Below are 18,550 nucleotides of genomic sequence, written 5' to 3' on the forward strand. Positions count from 1 at the left end.
GCAGATTGGAGGACTTGACGGGGGGGGGGGGGCGTGTTGTGCACAACTTAAGAGCGGGGAATGGGAGGACTTGTAACACATCAGTTCCCAGACGCGTCAATGACTTTAGTGCAGAACGGATGTATACCGGGACAACTTATAGAGGGGTTGCCCTGTAAAATCCTCTTGACTGACATAGACCCTACTGGAAACAAATATGTACCATCAGATCATCTTCTTTTGTCATAAATTATATTGTGCTGGGAGATATTAACTTCGCAAACTGCTTTAAAAGTAATCATTGCACGAAAGCAATTTAAAAAAATGAAATTTTATTTCTTGGTTTAGAAGCCATAATTTGTAAACTTTAAGACCAGAAGGAACAATTATGATCGTCTAGTCCAGGGGTTGGCAAACTTTCCGAAGTGGCATCCCAAGATTTAACCCTCCTGTCCTGGGCCGTGCCACTCTCCCAGGAGCAGGGGAGGGACTCTCTCCACCGCGTGCTTTGCTGGTCACCTACTCTGGTTTCTGCTCCAGCTTGGAGAGGGGAGGAGCTGCGCATGCACGCTTCCCCACACTTGGGTGCAGGCCCTGTGTGAGAGGTGGGGTGCAGGATCAGGCTGAGGAGTAGGGTGTCTGACAAGAGGGGAGGGGGAAGGAGCAGGGTAGGGATACGTATCTGGCCAGGGGGAGGGGGGCAGGAGCAGGGTGGAAGCGCAAGATCTCAGCACAGAGATTGGGGTGAGGTTACAGGGTCTGAGACACACTTTTTTTCCCCAGTGTCTGTTTCAGGGTTTATTTATTGTCGCAGTAACTCCCATGTGGCAGCCAGACATGGCTCCACACATGGAATAAGCGGCCCATGGGCCGAGTCTGGAATGGAGGCTGTGTCTTGCCAGGAGCGCAGGGAGTACAGCCAGGATCCAGCCTGCCAGCACCTGGACAACAGACTCCAGCGGCCACACGGGGCTTTCCAGCAGGTGCGAGTGCATGGGTGGCATGAGGTGGAAGCGGAGCAGTGCGCAGATCAGCAGGGACACAGCCATGGCAGCAGCAGGTCCTTCACAGGAAAGATGGCAGTCAGGTCTGCGTTTGCCCCTCATGCTGCTCTCAGGCTCCCTGTCCCAGGCATGGTTTCCAGATGCTCCATTGGCCAGTTTCTGGCCAGTGGAGCAGTAGGAAAAGCCTATAGGCAGTGCACCGGTGCACTGCTTTGTTTCTCCAGCCAGAGAAGGGGGAGCGCAATCACGTGTGCTGAGATGTTCGTGGCTCTGGCTTTTTCCCCGATCCCAAAGCAAGGCTCGGGGCTTTCTCCACTCCTCCACCCTCGCGTGCCACTGAAAATCGTATTGCGCGCTGACCCCTTGTCTTGTCTGACCCATTACGCAGGTTATACAATGTCACCCAGTGATTCCAGCATCAAGCCGAATAAGTTGTGTAGGATCTGAGCGTGTCATTTAGAAAGACATTACAGAGCTGGGAGAATCCTGCACCCAAAAAAAATAAAAATTCTGCACACAATATCTTCAAATTCTGCATAATTTATGTGTCAAAATAACACAATATAATCACTTTAAAAAACAACTAATAGTCCTGTAGCACCTTAGGTTCGGACTAGGGATGCAAATAGTAGTTAATGAAGTGGGGATTTAAATATCCCGCGCTTCATTAACACGATCTCGCCTGCGCACTAGTTCGAATCACAGCTGATTCGAACCAGGAAGTGCGTGCCGGGACGCGTTAGTTCGGACTAAAGCCCTTAGTCCGAACTAACGTTACTCCTCAAAAAATGAAGTTTTTTTCAGTTACAGAGTAACACGGCTACCCCTCTGAAACAATATAATCACACCAATTTCAATTATATTGGTAATGTATTTCAAAATACCTGTCCACAAGTATGGCTATAACAATGCAAACAACAACAAAGATTCGGAAAATGTTTTTTGACAAATAGATTCCTTAGTTGGCATATGAACACAGAACTTTGGGTAATAATTCTTTTAAACTGCAATACAGAAACTTTATTTCCTGCACCCCTACAAGCAGTGCAAAGGCTAAGAGGATCCAGGGATAGTGGAGGAACTGAGACAAAGGGAAGTAGTTGCTAAGGAGGCTGGGAGAGTGAACGTGGAGAGTTGTCAGATATGGGTGGGAGAAGTATGGATTTTTTTTTCTAGGGAGTTGTATTGCCTCCCTAATACAGACCCTGGCTTACCCCTATCCTCTCTCATTCCTCCAGGCACATCTGCCTATGTCCCAAGTGTCCCTGCACCAACATTCTCTCTTCTCATCATATGTCCTGGCACCCCTAGCCCCAATCTCCATGTGGCCCTGCTCCACCATTCTCATTTAGACCCTGGCTCAATGTTATCACTCCACTAGTTCCTGTTGCCAGCTCAAATCTATCCTCCCACTAGCCCTCTAAATCCCAGGCTATGTGACACGCCCCCCCCCCCCCCTTTTGTTGATTTCCTGCATATTCCATGCCTGCCCCTCTGGCCCTATAGGCAGGGTGCAATAAAAAAGCACTCTGGCCCAGGATGGCTGCTCTGGCACATGAGCCATCTGCTCTCTTTTTTTAGCACCACATCAGCCTCTGGTGGGTGAAAGGTGTAATTGCAGCATGATCCCTTTTATGGCTTTTCTTCACCTTCCCAGTTAGAATCAGTTATTCTGCAGGGTAGGAGGAATCTGTGGAGGACATTAATTCTGTGCTTGTTTAGTGGCATGGAATTCCCCCAGGAGTCAAAATATCCTGAAGTGAGCAGAACTCAACAAGGGGAAATTTAAATTCACAGAAACAGTTCCCTCCTAACTACTATGTAAAGTTTTCAGACATCATCAGGCGTGCCGTTTAAATGAGTTATATGTGCCATGTGTCCATTGCTTAGAGTGCTTGAAAGGCATTTCTCTGCACCTGTTCCCTGGCAGTTTCTCATTTAAGCAAGAGTGTCCTTTATCTGAGTGATGATTAATAGGATTTTGCTGATTAATTGGTTTCCACTGTGTAACAAAAAAGTATGCTTTTCTCTATTGCTTAGCTACAATACAGGTTTTATTTATGGTTTCTAAAACCAGTAGCCTAAAGCCTTTCATGTACCTTTAAGGTCTTTTTTATCGATCTATGTCTCTAATACAGCTGCATGTTGCAGCCTGATAATAACCTTTGTTTCAATAATAGATAAAAAGAAAATAATGCACCAGGTATGGACTAGTCACAGTAATCTGTGGAAAAAGCTTTATATCTTCCTGGATGTCATCAGGATCACTCAAAGCTGGAAGAAAAAGCTATTAAATAAAAATCAGAATTTATATTTTGCTGGTATGAACACATCATTCCTTTCTGCTACAAAGCTTAGGGAGATCGTAGGAGTGGGAAATTATTTCCTTTGATTACAGTGATGCAGAAAACTTTTCTTGTGTCTTGTATGAATATTAATGGGGGGAAATGTTGTGATGTGGAGATTTGGAAGGTGGTAGGGAAGACAATCGAACTCCTAGTCTATTCTTTCTGATTTGGAATAGAATACCTTGCTGTTCAGTATAGATTTGTTTCACTTTACATTAACTAAAGATGCTTTTTAAACAGTGCTTGTATTTTTTTAAGAGTTAAATCTTAATTTGTATATATCCCTCTAAAAACAGTCTGGATTGTTTAGAGCATTTTGACCCGGTGGGATTTAATTTAGCTTTGTGTATGGAATCTCTGTTGTTTGTGTCAATAATGTCAATACATGTGTATGAGTTTAAAAAATTATAAATAAGTTTTATTTTTAAAAGTCTATGGCAAAACAACTTGAAGAGAAATCATTACAAATTATACAAATTGATACTTTAAAAGCTACTTCTCTTTGAAATGTTTTCTCTTTATATTCCATGGTCCAACCCCCCTGCCACTCCATGTCCCACACACATTCCCTCATACCCCATCTCATTTCTGTTGATGTGCCATCTTTGTGACATTGTCCTTAAGTGCGTGATTTTGGTTGGTAGGAATTCTCCTAAAATGCAGTAATCAGCCAATCCATCACATTGTATGGCTTTAAAATTTCATTCCATCTCAAAACCTTATGGGACTCTGCCCTTTCAGGGCTTTTGTAGTAGTATAGCAGGCCAAGTGCATTATCAGTGTCTACATCTGTTCCTTTCCACATGTTACTCAAAAGAAGCTACAAAATCTTACTGAGGTCACCCTTACGACAGTGGAAGTCACGCAGCACCACCTTGGATTGTAAGTCGCCCATCTGTAAGTGGAAGTATACAGACAGATCCCTGCACCCGTGCAAAGCCTCACTTACTTCAGTGGGACTTCACATAGATGCAGGAGTTCACCTGTGCAGGCTGTCATGCATCATCACCATGGCCTTTGGTAGGAAGAGCCCTGGAGAGGTTCATTTCCCTTTTCTGATTCTTCCCCTTCTTCTTTCAGGCTCCAGATGCTTGAAGCCATCTGCAAACATTGGGAGGGTCCAATCAGCCTGGCACTCTATCTTTCTGACGCAGAGGCCCAGCAATTCCTGCGCTATGCGCAAGGCTCAGAAGTTCTCATGAGCCGACGCAATGTTGGGTACCATATAGTGTACAAGGAGGGCCAGTTCTACCCTGTCAATCTCCTGCGGAATGTGGCCATGAAGCACATCAGCACACCGTACATGTTCTTATCTGACATTGACTTCTTGCCCATGTATGGACTCTACGAGTACCTCAGGTAAATATAGGGTGGGGCTGTTCATATACCCGCATTCTCACACACACAGTGAAACAATCGGATCAGTCCCTAAGTGAGGCATAATAGCTTAAAATATTAGAAATGTGTGAACACCAGGCAGGGGAGAGGAATTATTTAGGGTGACCGAAGGGGCTTTATCTAGACATAATTGGATGAAGTGAAGAAAGGGGAAACTGAGACAAACAGTGAGATCTATTTGATGGGAATAGTTCCAAGGGACCTGGTACAAGGCCCTCATTGCTGGTAGTTGGACCAAGCCCTAGTCCATACGCAGTAGTTTCCTGTATCAGCAAGGAGACAGGCTGAGTGACCTATTAGGTCTTTTCCTTCTCTGGTGTGCAAGATTCTAGGATGTCTGTGACAGAAGAAACACGCAAAATGTTACTGACACTGTTCTCTACCTGTGAGGTACTGTTAACCCAGTCAGCACTGTATCCTGCAAATGGGGTTGTGATCCACGCTGTTTTGACATGTGATTGAAAGACAAAGAACTTGTCAAGACAGAATAATGAGTGTACTGAAATTGGAAGGGGTGACTTGAATGTGTATTGTATAGTAATGAATGTGAAGACACTTGACTGAGTGAATTCTGAACCTCTGATCATTTAACACAGCCTCCTTTAATGAAAACTTTTTCTCTCTGCAAAGAGAGGCTTACTACCAGGTCCCATTATGTGGGAAAAGGAGGACACCCTCTGGTCAGAAGGATTTCAATTCCTGAATCCTTGTAGAGTCTCAGTTTTTTCTTTGCTCTTTGTCTCTCTTAAAGATGGATAACATTTTCTCAAAGTCATCCAGTGAGGGTTCCAGATACGCAGCTATTCAATTTAATTGCATAGATCCAAGCTCTCTGAGTATAAAAGAGAAATACACATTTCTGCAAATGGGCTTGATTCAGAAAAGCCTTCACTTCAAATTTACAACTCACTAAGATTTTGTTCTCCCACACAGATACACGCTGAGTTGTTTGGCTGTAAAAGATCCCGGCACCACTTGAATGCAGTCTGAGTCCTACTCACCTTGTAAATTTTCATATGCGTGTACATGCAGTTAACTGCATCAAAAATAGTGGAGTTACATCTTCCGATGTCAGCATCAGTTTATCCCTGTGTCTCCTTCTGCCTTTGTATGGTGCAGTCGTCACAAAACAATTCTGCCCCTGCACCCAAAACAGGGCTGCCAAAGCAGGGAGCAAAGGGAGCTGCTTGCCCTGAGGCCCAGCGATTTAGAAGAGCCTGGGGCTCCCAGACCACTACCACAGAAACTGGCACTCTGGGCCCTTTTAAACTGCTGTTGGAACCCATGGCCGTGTGGTCTGAGCAGTGCAGAAGGTCTGGTGGTACAGACTAGCCCTCAGCCCCCCTTACATCCAAGGTCCCACCCCTTCTGGGAGAGCCTGGAACTACCCCCTCCCCATGTTTTCCAGGGGCCCAGCCTCTTTTCTGTCATCAGCCTTGCCCCAAGACAACCCTCCCAGGAATTGCAAAGTGATTATTATTATTAGCTTTTCTTTGCTTAGGTGCCTATGTCACATAGGACACGTGCCCCATGCTTTCTGCAGATTGACTTCGGGTCAGAGCTCTGAAAGTGGCCCCAGCGGCTGTGACACTGGCATGTGTTCCAGAGAAAGCAGCTGATTCCTTCCCACTGCTCAGAGGCACAGTAATGGCAGCCAGCACTAAAAGGCAAGAAGAGAGCAGGAGCAGAAGGATAATGTGGAGAGATGTATTTAAGACACTAAAGGATAGAAATAATTTCCGGGGTGTGTGAATTTGGTTCAGATGAGTAAATGGAGAGTCCCACCTAGTGGCACAATTAGGAAGTGAGAAGATTTACACTGAATGTTGTAGCTGATGTGTGATGCTCCACAAATGTGCATGCATCTCTCGCACCAGCCAGACTCTACTTGGGATTCCCTGTTGCTCAAGGAGTTCAAAATGGCTAATCTGTTACTTCTGTCCCTTTACAAAAGGGATTTTGTGAAGGGCTTTTTTGTCAACTAATGAGCAGTGTTAAGTAAAATAGTATAGCAAGTTACCAGTCTTGGTTTAAATAATGGTGACCGCCATGTGCTTCTTCACTGGATTCATACTGGTACCGTCTGTAGTAGTGGATTAGTAATACGCATCTGAATGGCAGAAATAGGGCTGTCCATGCACACATTCATTTCTGTCCCCCCACACTGAGTCATAATAGGCTAACAGAAATGATATATGGTGCCTAGGGTTGCCAGATGGTTTCAACAAAAATACCGGACACACTTGACATTATATCACAATCTACATCTTATTACATCTTATTTAGAAAATACTGGACATTTATATTTTCTCATTTATAGTTTCTCAATTTGTTTCCCGAACAGAGAGCTCAAATACTGGACTATCCGGTTCAAAACCGAACACCTGGCAACCCTAATTATGCTTAAGTCCTGGCTCTCATAAAGAGAAAGTCCCTCTGATAATACATTGATGTATCCATACTGAATGCTGTATATCAACAGTCTACATCAGCGGTCTCAAACTCCCAGCCCACGAGTCATCCCTGGCTAGAGAAGTTGCATAATCCAGTCCAGGGTGGGTAGGGAGGGTCTGTTACCCTAGCCCCGACCCTTCCCATCACTGTCCCACTACCCAAGGACATGGCTTCAAGGATGGGGGCCTAGCATGGAAAAGCAGCAGCAGTCAGGCCCTCTGCACTCCCCACAGTGACAGGAGCCACAGGGAAGCAGAGAGCACTTGGCAAGCACACACACTTCTCAGCGGAGAGCATGAGAGGGTCATCTGCTACTGCCCTACACCAGCCTCCATTGTCTTCCCAAGTGCTTTCAGCCCCGTCCAGCTTGGGGTAACCCATAACTGCACACTATTCAAAGTATGTTCTGAAAACAGAATTATTAATTTCCCTCTGGGCTTTTCTGTGGCACTTATTATCCAACTCATTAATGAAAATATTGAATAGCAACAGACTAAGGACAGACCCCCGTAAGACTCCACTAGATTAATCCCCCTCATTTGATAGTAAATCATTGATAAGTTCTCTTTTTCAGTATGATCTTTCAAATAGTTAAGTAAGCATCCATATTATGTTTCCCTGGTTTACTTATGAGAATGCCACATAGGACTTACTAAGAGGAAGATACATCCTATCTACAGCTTCCCTCCCATTCACTAGGTCAGTAACTCTGTCAAAGAACATTTAGTTGCTTTGACATGATTTGTTTGTGACAGTTCTATGTTAGCTATTTCTTGGCATTCTGTTATCCTCTAGGTACTTGCAAATTGATTGTTTAATAATTTGTCCCCGTATCTTCCCAGGTGTTGAAGTTAGGCTGGCTGGTCTATAATTCTCTGAGTCCTCTTTGTTCCCCTTTTAAAAGATAGCATTATATTTGCCCTTTTCCTGTCATGTGGAATCTTGCCTGCCCTCAAAAATAATCAATATGGATACATCTACACTGCATTGTTATCTTGAGATAACTAGCGTTATTTCGAAATAACAACGTGAGTGTCTACACAGCCATTCTGTTATTTCAAAATAATTTTGGATGGCTTTCCGAAATCTGTAAACCTCATTCTGCGAGGAATAACGCCTGTTCCGGAATAGCTATTTCGAACTAGTGGCAGTGTAGATACTCCACTGCTGTTATTTCAAAATAGCCCCTCACCAGGGCCATTCTAAGTTATTTCTCCCCAATGCCTCCTGGAGCTCTAAATCGCGATAGCACATCTACATTAGAGAAGCCTGCTTCGGACTAATCTTGAGACTTCCCTGCAGTGTAGATGTGCTATTTCGAAATAAGCTATTTTGGAATAACTATTCTGGAATAACTATTCCAGAATATCTTCTTCCGAAATAACTGTGCAGTGTAGACATACCCTAACAGTTCCAAGATTGCTTCAGCTAGTTCCTTAAGTATCCTAGAATAACCTTCCTCAGGCCCTGCCAACTTGAATAAATTTAAATTATGTAAATATTTTCTTTAACCTCTTCTTTCCCTTTTTTGTCTTGTGCTCCTTCCCCTTTTAGGTTAATGTTAATTGTGTTAAGTATCTAGTTACAATTAACCTTTTCAGGAAAGAGAAAAGCAAAGTAGACATTAAATACCTCATGCAATTAGTCCACCTTTCACACTAAATAGTGGGCCTACATTTCCTTCATCTTACCTCACTCCTAATGTAGTTATACATCCTCTTATTTGATTTTATATTCTAGGTGTAACTCATTTTGTGCCTTAGCCTTTCTGATTTTGTTCCTACATGCTTAGGCTGTTCTTTTGTGCTCTTCCTTAGCAACTTATCCATGTTTCCACCTTTCATTAGTTCCTTTTTGATTTTCAGGCAATTCAAGAACTCCTAAGGGAGCCCTTTTGGCCTCCTACTATTCTTTCGGTCTTTCCTTTGTGTCAGGATAGCTTACTGTTGTGTGTTTAATACTGTCTCCTTAACAGACTACCAGCTCTGCTGAACTCCTTTTTCCCCTAAATTTTCTCCCCGTGGCACCTTTGCTAGCCATTTTCTGGTAATGTTAATGTCTCTTTTTTTTTTTTTTTAAGTCCATTGGCCTTTTTCTGCTGCTCTCTTGCCTTCTTTTCCTTGAAATCATAACATCTATCATATCATGGTCACTTTTGCCCATGAAGCTTGTACTGCCACTACTTCACTGCTATTTTTAGCCACACTAGCTAGATTAAAGTTAGTGTAGGTACGCTCACACAAGCTGCAATCACACCTCTGACCCTAAACCCCAGTTTCTCCATACAATAAGTGCAGGTGATAACATTGACCAACCAAACAATGAGGCTGTGGAAATTATTAAATACTTGTAATCATTTTGAAGAAGAAAGGTTCTGTGGCTGTATTTGGGGTTAGTTTGACCTCTAAGTGGATTCTTCAAGATCACTTTCCACGCTACCAAAAAAAAAAGGTAATGAGAAATTTACCTTTATTTTCTTTCCTATGTCTTATTGGTAGATTAGAAACTTAACCCAGCCTTCATTATGTCAGAATGACATATCTTGCATTGGGAGCTGCACAAAAGGATGCCAGGAAAATGGTTTCCTGGACAGAGAAAGGTCTTCACAAATTTATATATACTTGTTTTTGGAGTTGGGGAAAGGGTAGGTATTAGAAAATAGATGCTGAGATACTGTACACATATTAAATAATTTCCTGTGTTGGTTGCAACATATCCAAATTTATTATTGGCATTCCATTACATACTTCGAATGACAATTATGGTTGAAATCTTTCCAATTCAAACACCACAATGCCTAACAAAAAGGTGGAAGAAAAAAAACAAATATACTTTAGGTAATGAAAGAGGTAGATTGTAGTGGAATGATGCCACTAGAAAAACGAGCGTTGAAAAACAATTTTGACCAATAAAACTGAGCATAGCACATGCAAAGAAAAGCCAGTTAAAGATCTAGTGGGAGATCAGCGTGCTGCATTGATTGTCCATGTTGGAGATTTAAGAGAGGCCCTTTGCTCACAAACCAGCAAGGCTGGGGAAATCAAAGACAGAGTGATTATCCAGGGGACAGTTCTGATGCTGCACCAGCTATCTCTGTCTGGTTGGTTTGAGGTGAGCAGAGGCACTTTGTGAGCTCTGCATGCATCCCAAATTCCCTGCATGCAGAGCTACTGCATCTCCCCCCCCCCCCCCCCTTATTTCCATCACCTGCACTTGCCCTTAGACTTTTGGTCAATAGCTCACAGTTCTCACAGTTCCAAATCATCCTAAAAATACTCAACTTTGATGTCCCCTACCATTTTAAATACCACCTTGTGACCACTGAAATGTTTGAAAATGCTGTCCAGAACTACAGTCTCCATTTCCTGTCCTCCACTTCCATCCTAGATCTCTTCAGTCTGGCTTCCGTCCTCTATTCCACTGAAACTGCTGTCACTAAAGTCACTAAAAATTTCTTCATGGACAAATTACAGGACTCCTATTCCATCCTCATCCTCTTTGACTTCTTGACTGCTTTTGGCCCAGTTGACTGTACCTTCCTCCTTGAGATGATGTCCTCCCTGGCTTTTTATGAATATTGCTCCTCATTTCCCTCTGTCCTCCTTGGTTAATCCTTCATTGTTTCAATTTGTGGGCCCTTTTTCTCTCCTCTTCCACTTCTGACGGGGGTTCCACAGAGCTCCCCCCTTGGTTTCCTTGTTGTCTTCTACTGTGTGCCAGACTAGGATCTCCAGTTCTCATTGGACTCAAGGCAGCCAAAGACAGACAGCAGAAATTGCTCCATAGCTTTCTGCACCAGGAGCATTCTGGTGAGTTGGGGAGAAGGCACAGTGGAGTGGAGATCTATTCCCTCCCCCACCATGCCAATTCTCCATTGTCATTAAGCCCTCTATGGATTTCATGCACATTAGAAGCTACTTCCCTACAGCTCTAACTAGCACTGGGGCCAGGCAGCTGAGGATCAGGGAATGCAAGTAGCCCTCTAGTGCCACTTCTGCACCTCAGGCAGTGATCAACCTTGGCTTCTTAGTCACTTGTGGGTGTGTGGCTCACCTCTCTCCTGGCTAGTCACTTAAGGAATGGATTGAGGTTTTTCACGACTTTATTAAAAGGCAATAATCCAGTGCCCTAACAGCATGATTGGTGCATATATTTCATCTGCCTAACTCTCTCCAGGATCCTCATCCACTCTCATGGCTTCAGTGCCCATTTACGCTGAGGCCTCACAATTTATTTCTCTGCATCCTATCTCCCCCTGTCCAATCCCACACCTTGGCCTGTCTCCCTGGCTTTTGCTTGTGTATTACCCAGGGCTGGCCTGAGCCATTCGTGCGCCCTGGGAGCGCAGTGCCGCCCCAGGAGTGCGACGCATGCGCAGCCCCACCCCGGGCACACTGCACATGCATGGCCCCGCCCTGGGCATGTGCAGTGCCACCCCCGCCCAGCCTGGCAGCCTCACGTGGCGGCCCCTACAGTGGGGCGCCCCGGGCAGTAGCCTGGTCAGCCCGTAGCTTGGGCTGGTTCTGGTATTACCACCTGCCTACACTCAACATGTCCAAAATGAAACTCAGTGTCACCTCTCTCCACTTTCTCCCTCTCCTTGTTACAGCTGCCAGTGCTGCCCCATCCTTCCCATTACTCAGGCCTGTAGCCTGCATGTCATCTGTGACTCTTAATTCCCCTCTCTGTCTAGCCCACAAATTGAGGCCAAAACCAGATCGCAACATTTCCTCCACCAGGACATTTCTAACATCCACACTCAACCATCTTGACTAATGCCCCTCCTATCTAGGCTTCCTAATTCCCACCTCAGCCCCCTTAACATCCATGCCATAGTACCACCGCTGTGCTGCTAAAATCATGATGCTAGGACCATGTCACCTCTCTCTTACAGCATCTCCCCTAGTTCTCCTGCTGCTTTTGCATTAGATTCCAGCATTGTAGCCTCTTCTTTAAGGACCTTCGGAACCCTTCCCCCACCCCACAAAACCATTCTTCCCTCCTTTTACATTGACCCCACCCTCAATGATTCCAGTCTCTTCCACTCATTTGTGTCTTCATTTTTGTTCTCCTCCATGCTGCCCCTATGCACAGAATGTTCTCCCCTACTAATCCATAAAACTACCATCCTCGCCTCCTTCCAGCCCAACCTTTGTGCCTTGATACCTGCAGTTAATGGCAATGGCTATAAGGATTGCCAATATAAATATTACTTTCCTTCTATCTAATAACATAAGAGATGAGTGTGCTGTAACTATCTAGTTGTGCAGACAAGCCCCTCTACATAATCTCATAGTGCTACTACGGTCACTCTTGTCCTCCCTTGCCTGTCCCTCTGGCTTCTTAGTTATACCCGCTTTTTGTATCTGAAATTGGATCTTAAGCTCTTTGGGCACAGATGGTCTCGCACTTGGTGTTTGCACAATGCCTAGCATAATGAGGACTCGGTCCCTGACTGAGGCTTCCAGGTGCTACCGCTCTTCAAATAAAAACTAATATCAACAACCACAATATAAAGCTGCCATCTCTGGCAAAACACCTAAGGTAGGACATCAGTGCAAACGCTACCTGCCCTTCCCCAGGGATGAAACCCTGTGTGCTGTAGCAGCCTGGGCTGCTGGATCAGGGTAGTGCAGTTCGTACGTCTCTAAGCCAAGGGGATGAACCAAGACTAGGGAGTCCTAAAATTGTCAGTGAGACTAAATTAGTATGATTTCCATACTGAGAATAGCTAAAAGAAACAGCAAGTTAAAGCAGAAGGAAGAATCATTAGGAGTGTCATAAAACACTGGATTTTGGCATCACTCAGTGATTCTGGCAGGTTGAGGAGGTTCTGTTTAAAGGAGTCATCTACATGCAGATCATTAGCAGTGAGGGGAAGGAAACAGAAGAAAAAGTAGAGGAACGTTTTAATGGGTCTTTCAGTTACTGTGAAATTTGTTAGAATGTGCCGTGTCTCTAAACAGTGCAAATGTTCAGATAGCTGACTGAGAACACATTGTTTTTATAGAACAAACCTACAAGGAATCCTATGATGCAAAATTAATACAAATTTCCTAAAACTCAAATTTTATTAAATAATCTTTTCCTCCTCCTTCTCTTCCTCCTCGTTTTATGCAATGGGAATGAATTCTTGGAATTCTGGCCCCAGTGAGTTGATTCCCTTTTGATGTGACAGCATTCCCAGTTCCTTCATCTCAAAGGCGGTAGATAGTTTGTCGCGTGTCAACATTGTCCTTGGCTGCTCATTGCAGTACTGTACAAGTAAGTTCAGTAAATCCTATTAAGGGGAACTGAGTATGACATGGGAGAGAGGAAGGTGTTTCATAAGAAATGCAAAAATAATGAAGTTAAGGCAGAGTTATTTCTACTGACAAGTAGAGTAAGATTCAGTTTAGAGTGGCAGTAACTTTTTATTTTTTTAAGTTACTTAGGAAAGTGAAGCCCCAAGAGCTCTGGCTAGGGCTGTGGACAGTGCAAGCAGGTGTTATACCAGATGACTCTATTATTGTTGTTATTAATAGTGTTGTTAAAATTATGTGTATGTCAGCAGTATCGGAAGTCCCCAGGAAGAAGGCCCCATTGGGGTAAGTGCTGTGAGGTTTTTCACCAGTCAAAATAGGCATACAGACAAAGGGTGGGCCAAAGGGATGCACCATGCACAAAGCCCTTCTGCACAAGAATTGCCTCTGTACTATATTTGTGAAGGGTGCCTAGCACAATGGTCTGAGGATCTATGTACAAATAATCATAATAATGCACAGTTCTGCTGATTTACCTCAGTCTTCATGTGTAGTCTCTGACAGCACACCTGCTTCTGAGCTTGTTACTCCAGACATGGGCCTCCCCTTCAGCAGAGACTAACAGTTGTGCCAGATGGTATTTTTGAGGGTAGGTATGTACTGTTGAAATATGTTTGGATTGGCACCAGCTCCCAGTCTGTGCTGTGTGAGGTCTAAACAAGAGTTAAAAACAAGGCTTAAGTAACAGTTCATTGGGCCCGTTGAGGCAACCGCACACAAGTACACAGTAGGGTTTGAGCAGTGACTGTCTCTCTTTGAAGTTGGGGACAAAATTCAAACCAGGAGATGGAAATTACCATAACAAAGCACTTTCAAAAGTTAAATATTTTTCAAACAAGAGTCTAAACTCTCATCCAGACTCTACTACCCTGTGCTTCTCTCAGGCATATACCCTGTCTGAATGGAGCAGTTGATCTTTCATGGGAACAGTATGCAGATGGACTTAAAGCATTGCTTTTGTTGTTGAACTCCCCCTAGCTTTCATTCAAATGCTGGCTGATTAGTTACCTCTCCTTCCTAAATTCCTGGGTTTTATCAGTGTAAATGTGAAAGAGAGTTTGGAACACAGAAACTAATTATGTTGAAATGTAACTAGTCATCCCACACAAATTTCCAAACTGTCCTGGCAAAAATGTGTCATTTCAGAACTGCCATTCCTTGGTTAGGTTATTCGATAATCTGTAATAACAAATAGGATGGCTCAAGGAGTTTGACCTTTCCTCAGCTGAGGGTCAAGCCGTTGGATCTACTCAAAATTTATTTGGACAAATCTATGTCATTGGGCAATCAGCTAGCATTGATCAGCCAAATACACCGCAAATTTATAAACTTGCATAGCAATGTATTGCTTATTTTTTTTCCTACAACAACCGATTAAATGAGATAAGGAAAACTACTCCACACCAAGAAAAAGCTGTGCCATGGTAGAACGCACCACTTGAACTGCCATCTCTTTGTTCTTTACTATGAAACGCCCTGTGAGTTGCCCAAGCTAATATTCTCCCCTTTGTATTCATTGCTCTTCTCTCCCAGGAAGTCTGTCATGCAGCTCGACTTGGACCATACCAAGAAAGCTCTGATTGTTCCTGCTTTTGAGACCCTTCGATACCGCCTGTCCTTCCCCAAGTCAAAAGCAGAGCTATTATCTATGTTGGACATGGGAACCCTCTTCACTTTCAGGTAACAGGAAGAGCATTCACTGCACCTCTGGCAATGATCAACCTTGGCTTCTTGCTCACCTGTGGGTGGGTGTGGCTCACCTCTCTCTTGACCAGTCACTTAAGGAATGGATTGCGGTTTTTCACCACTTTATTAAAAGGCAATGATCCAGTGTCCTAACAGCATGATTGGTGAATGTATTTCATCTGTAAACCCTACATGCTAGCTACTAATATTTTCGTGCCCTTTCCACTTGTCTAACCTCCTATTGTTAAATTAGCCTCATTTTATTTTTGGTATTTTTATTGCATTACAAAATCAAAAGTATGAAACTAGTGTGTGTGTGTCTGTGTAATATACCCTTTGTTGGCTATGCACAGTCCAGGTAATTCATTCATGTGATCAAAAATAGTTTTCTGCTATTCACTAGCTGACTCCAAAATTGACAGTCAATTTTTTAAAAAGGCTGATTAGAATGGCCATGGGTCTCGAATAAGCTGCTAAGCAGCTAGACAGATGAATGATGTTTCTCAATGCAAGGGGGAAACATTGTGGCTGTGTCTAGACTGGCCAGCTTTTCCGGAAAATCAGCCGCTTTTCCGGAAAAACTTGCCAGCTGTCTACACTGGCCACTTGAATTTCCGCAAAAGCACTGACTTCCTACGGTAAGAAATCAGTGCTTCTTGCGGAAATACTATTCTGCTCCCATTCAGGCAAAAGTCCCTTTTGCGCAAAGCTTTTGCGCAAAAGGGCCAGTGTAGACAGCTCAGATTTGTTTTCCGCAAGAAAGCCCCGATCGCGAATATGGCGATCGGGGCTTTTTTGCGGAAAAGCGCGTCTAGATTGGCACGGACGCTTTTCCGCAAAAAGTGCTTTTGCGGAAAAGCGTCCGTGCCAATCTAGATGCTCTGTTCCGAAAATGCTTTTAACAGAAAACTTTTCCGTTAAAAGCATTTCCGGAAAATCATGCCAGTCTACACGCAGCCTGTGGGTTTGTGTGTCTGAATACAAGACTAGGAGGCACGAACATCTGAGATCTAAACTCATCTTTGAAACAAACTCCCTCTATGGGTTTGCACATGTCACTTTCCTTTTCTGATTCTGTCCCCTTATCTGTAAAGTAAGAATAACACTTACCTAGGATTGATTAGTAGATATTTTGAAAGTGCCACAAAAGCTATAGGGTGTGCTGTTTATCCTACTGCATAGAGCACTGACCAGGCCTCAGGAGATATTGATTCTATTCCCAGCTCTGACTTGCTAGATGACCTTTGGCAAACCACTTCACCTCTCTGTGTGTCTCAGTTTCACATCAGTAAAATGGGGATAATAATGCTTACCTCTCCTGTGTTGAAATGCTATGAAAGCAATAGATGTAAACAACTATACAAGCGACAGGTGGTATTATTTATTATTCAGTAGAACTTTTTCTCTCCAGTCCCCTTTCTTTTCCACTTCTCACAAATTGCTTTTTGTGGAAGATGCCGCTTGTGATGGGTCGAATCACAGAAGTCCCCTTGGAGTTACCTCTGGTGTGCTGATCATGCCACTGACACCCGTCTTCCTGCTCTCTGGGGCTCCCCACCACCCTGACCTCAGAGTTGTGCCCCTGCAGAGCATCACAGACCCTGACCCATTTCAGCTTCGGGAGAGCTTAGCTAATAAGGGCTCAGCATCCAGAAAACCAACCTCCAAAAGGAACCAAACCCCCAAATAAATCCATCTTAATCTGTATACAAATTTTACACAGAGAAAGTTCATAACATACACCTATTTTTCCATTTTATCAGTGAGAGATAAGCACAGTGGTTGCTTCCCCCCCTCCCCCATACACACATCAGTTATTTACACTGGGCATGATAATAAACAAAAATGTTGTTATAAGTATAAAGAGCAGGATTTAAGTAGTTACAAGTGAAAACAGTCAGATCGTTGTAAGTTACTAAAGTAAAATGAACAAAAAACCCTGCATGTCTAGTTCTAATTTACTCTTCATTTGGAGTAACGTTAGTTTGAGCCAAGGGGTTTGGTAACGCGTCCCAGCGCACCGGCAAGATCATGCTAATGAAGCGCGGGATATTTAAATCCCCGCTTCATTGACTATTTCGAATGCCTGCATTTGTATCCCTAGTTCGAACTAGGGTGCAAGTGTAGACATACCCTAAGAAACTTGTTACATGAAAATTCTTACCCTAAACAATAGCTGAAGACAAAGGATTGATGGCTTCCCATTGCTTAAATAGACTTTCTCCCTGAGCAGGAACCTTTTGTTCAGCACCTCCTATCCCCATGGAAAAATACCACATCCAAGATAGATTCCACGTGTCTGTGATGCTCTGCAGGGGCACAACTCTGAGGACAGGTGGCATTGTCATATGTTAGGACCAACCATAGTTTGAGCTGATAGGACAAACAAGACTGTTCACAGGTTGTTGGTTTGAGTACCGAGTTCATTAAGATCAGGGGTATCACTAATGGCTTCTCATTAGCACATATAGAACTATAAACAGATCCACATTTCATATTTCTAACTTCACATACATGAATGATACATGCACAAAAATAGGATATACAGATTCAGCAGATTGCAACTGTAAAATAGATATATTTATAATCTGTTTTGTGTAAAGCATCTTGAATTATGCATATTTATATCCATAAGCCAATTTTCATAAAATATGGAGTGCCCTGTGACACCTCTCTTCCCCCATTATCTGTATTAACTACTTGCAGTGGATTTCTTTCATGTTGCTAAGCTGCAACATGAAGTGCACTAGCAACTTTTTTGCAAGCTACTTTCTACAGACATCACAGCAGGTGGTTTGTATGATCCCAAAGAACATTGTTTTGATGATGCCACTGCCTGTGATTCACTTGGAAATAGGAAACCCACAGCAACTGAGAGGTAGGAGAAAGAATAGAGGTGCTATATCAGTCCCTGGAGAAAAAAAACCTCAAGAGTATCGGTAGAGTTTGCTCTCTTCCACAGTTTCTTAATCACGCAACTATTGATAGATTAACTTGAGGTTTGTTTATAGAAAATAGCTTTCCCTCTTAGGTGAAAAAATAACCTTGAGTGGAAAAAAATCCCCTCAAGATTTTACTTCAGATCTTATATTTCATTGACAGCTATGTTTTCTAACTCTACTGCTGTCGTTTTCCTGCTTTAGACCTCCTCTTCCAGCTATACTGTATGTTGCATGCATACTGTCAAAGCCTGAAATCCTTTCTAAGCTATCTGTGACTTCATTGGGAATTTGATCTGAGAAAGGACTGAATAAGAACAGAGGAAAGACATCAGGCCTGTAGTAGATTTGTCTACTTATGTAGGACAGATTCTATAAACACTCTCCTAATCGTCTCGGTGTCATCATAGTGGTCCGATCTATCAATAGGCATGTAGCAG

At 43.4% G+C, this 18,550-nt stretch overlaps 1 protein-coding gene across 7 annotated transcripts in view; it reads left to right on the forward strand.

The window, feature by feature from the left end:
- LARGE1 (LARGE xylosyl- and glucuronyltransferase 1) overlaps positions 1-18,550 on the forward strand; it is a 499,616-nt gene that overhangs the window by 460,478 nt on the left and 20,588 nt on the right. For 6 of the 7 annotated variants that reach the window (XM_025178894.3, XM_025178889.3, XM_089781534.1 and 3 more), the window contains 2 exons: positions 4,412-4,690; positions 15,019-15,165. In XM_025178894.3, coding sequence (XP_025034679.1) covers positions 4,412-4,690; positions 15,019-15,165 — 426 coding nt within the window. The remainder of the gene's footprint in view (positions 1-4,411; positions 4,691-15,018; positions 15,166-18,550) is intronic. The other variant, XM_025178891.3, reaches the window with a different exon arrangement.

This window comes from Pelodiscus sinensis, chromosome 1 (assembly GCF_052426305.1).
Source record: "Pelodiscus sinensis isolate ZL-2025 chromosome 1, ASM5242630v1, whole genome shotgun sequence".
NCBI classification, from domain to species: domain Eukaryota; kingdom Metazoa; phylum Chordata; order Testudines; family Trionychidae; genus Pelodiscus; species Pelodiscus sinensis.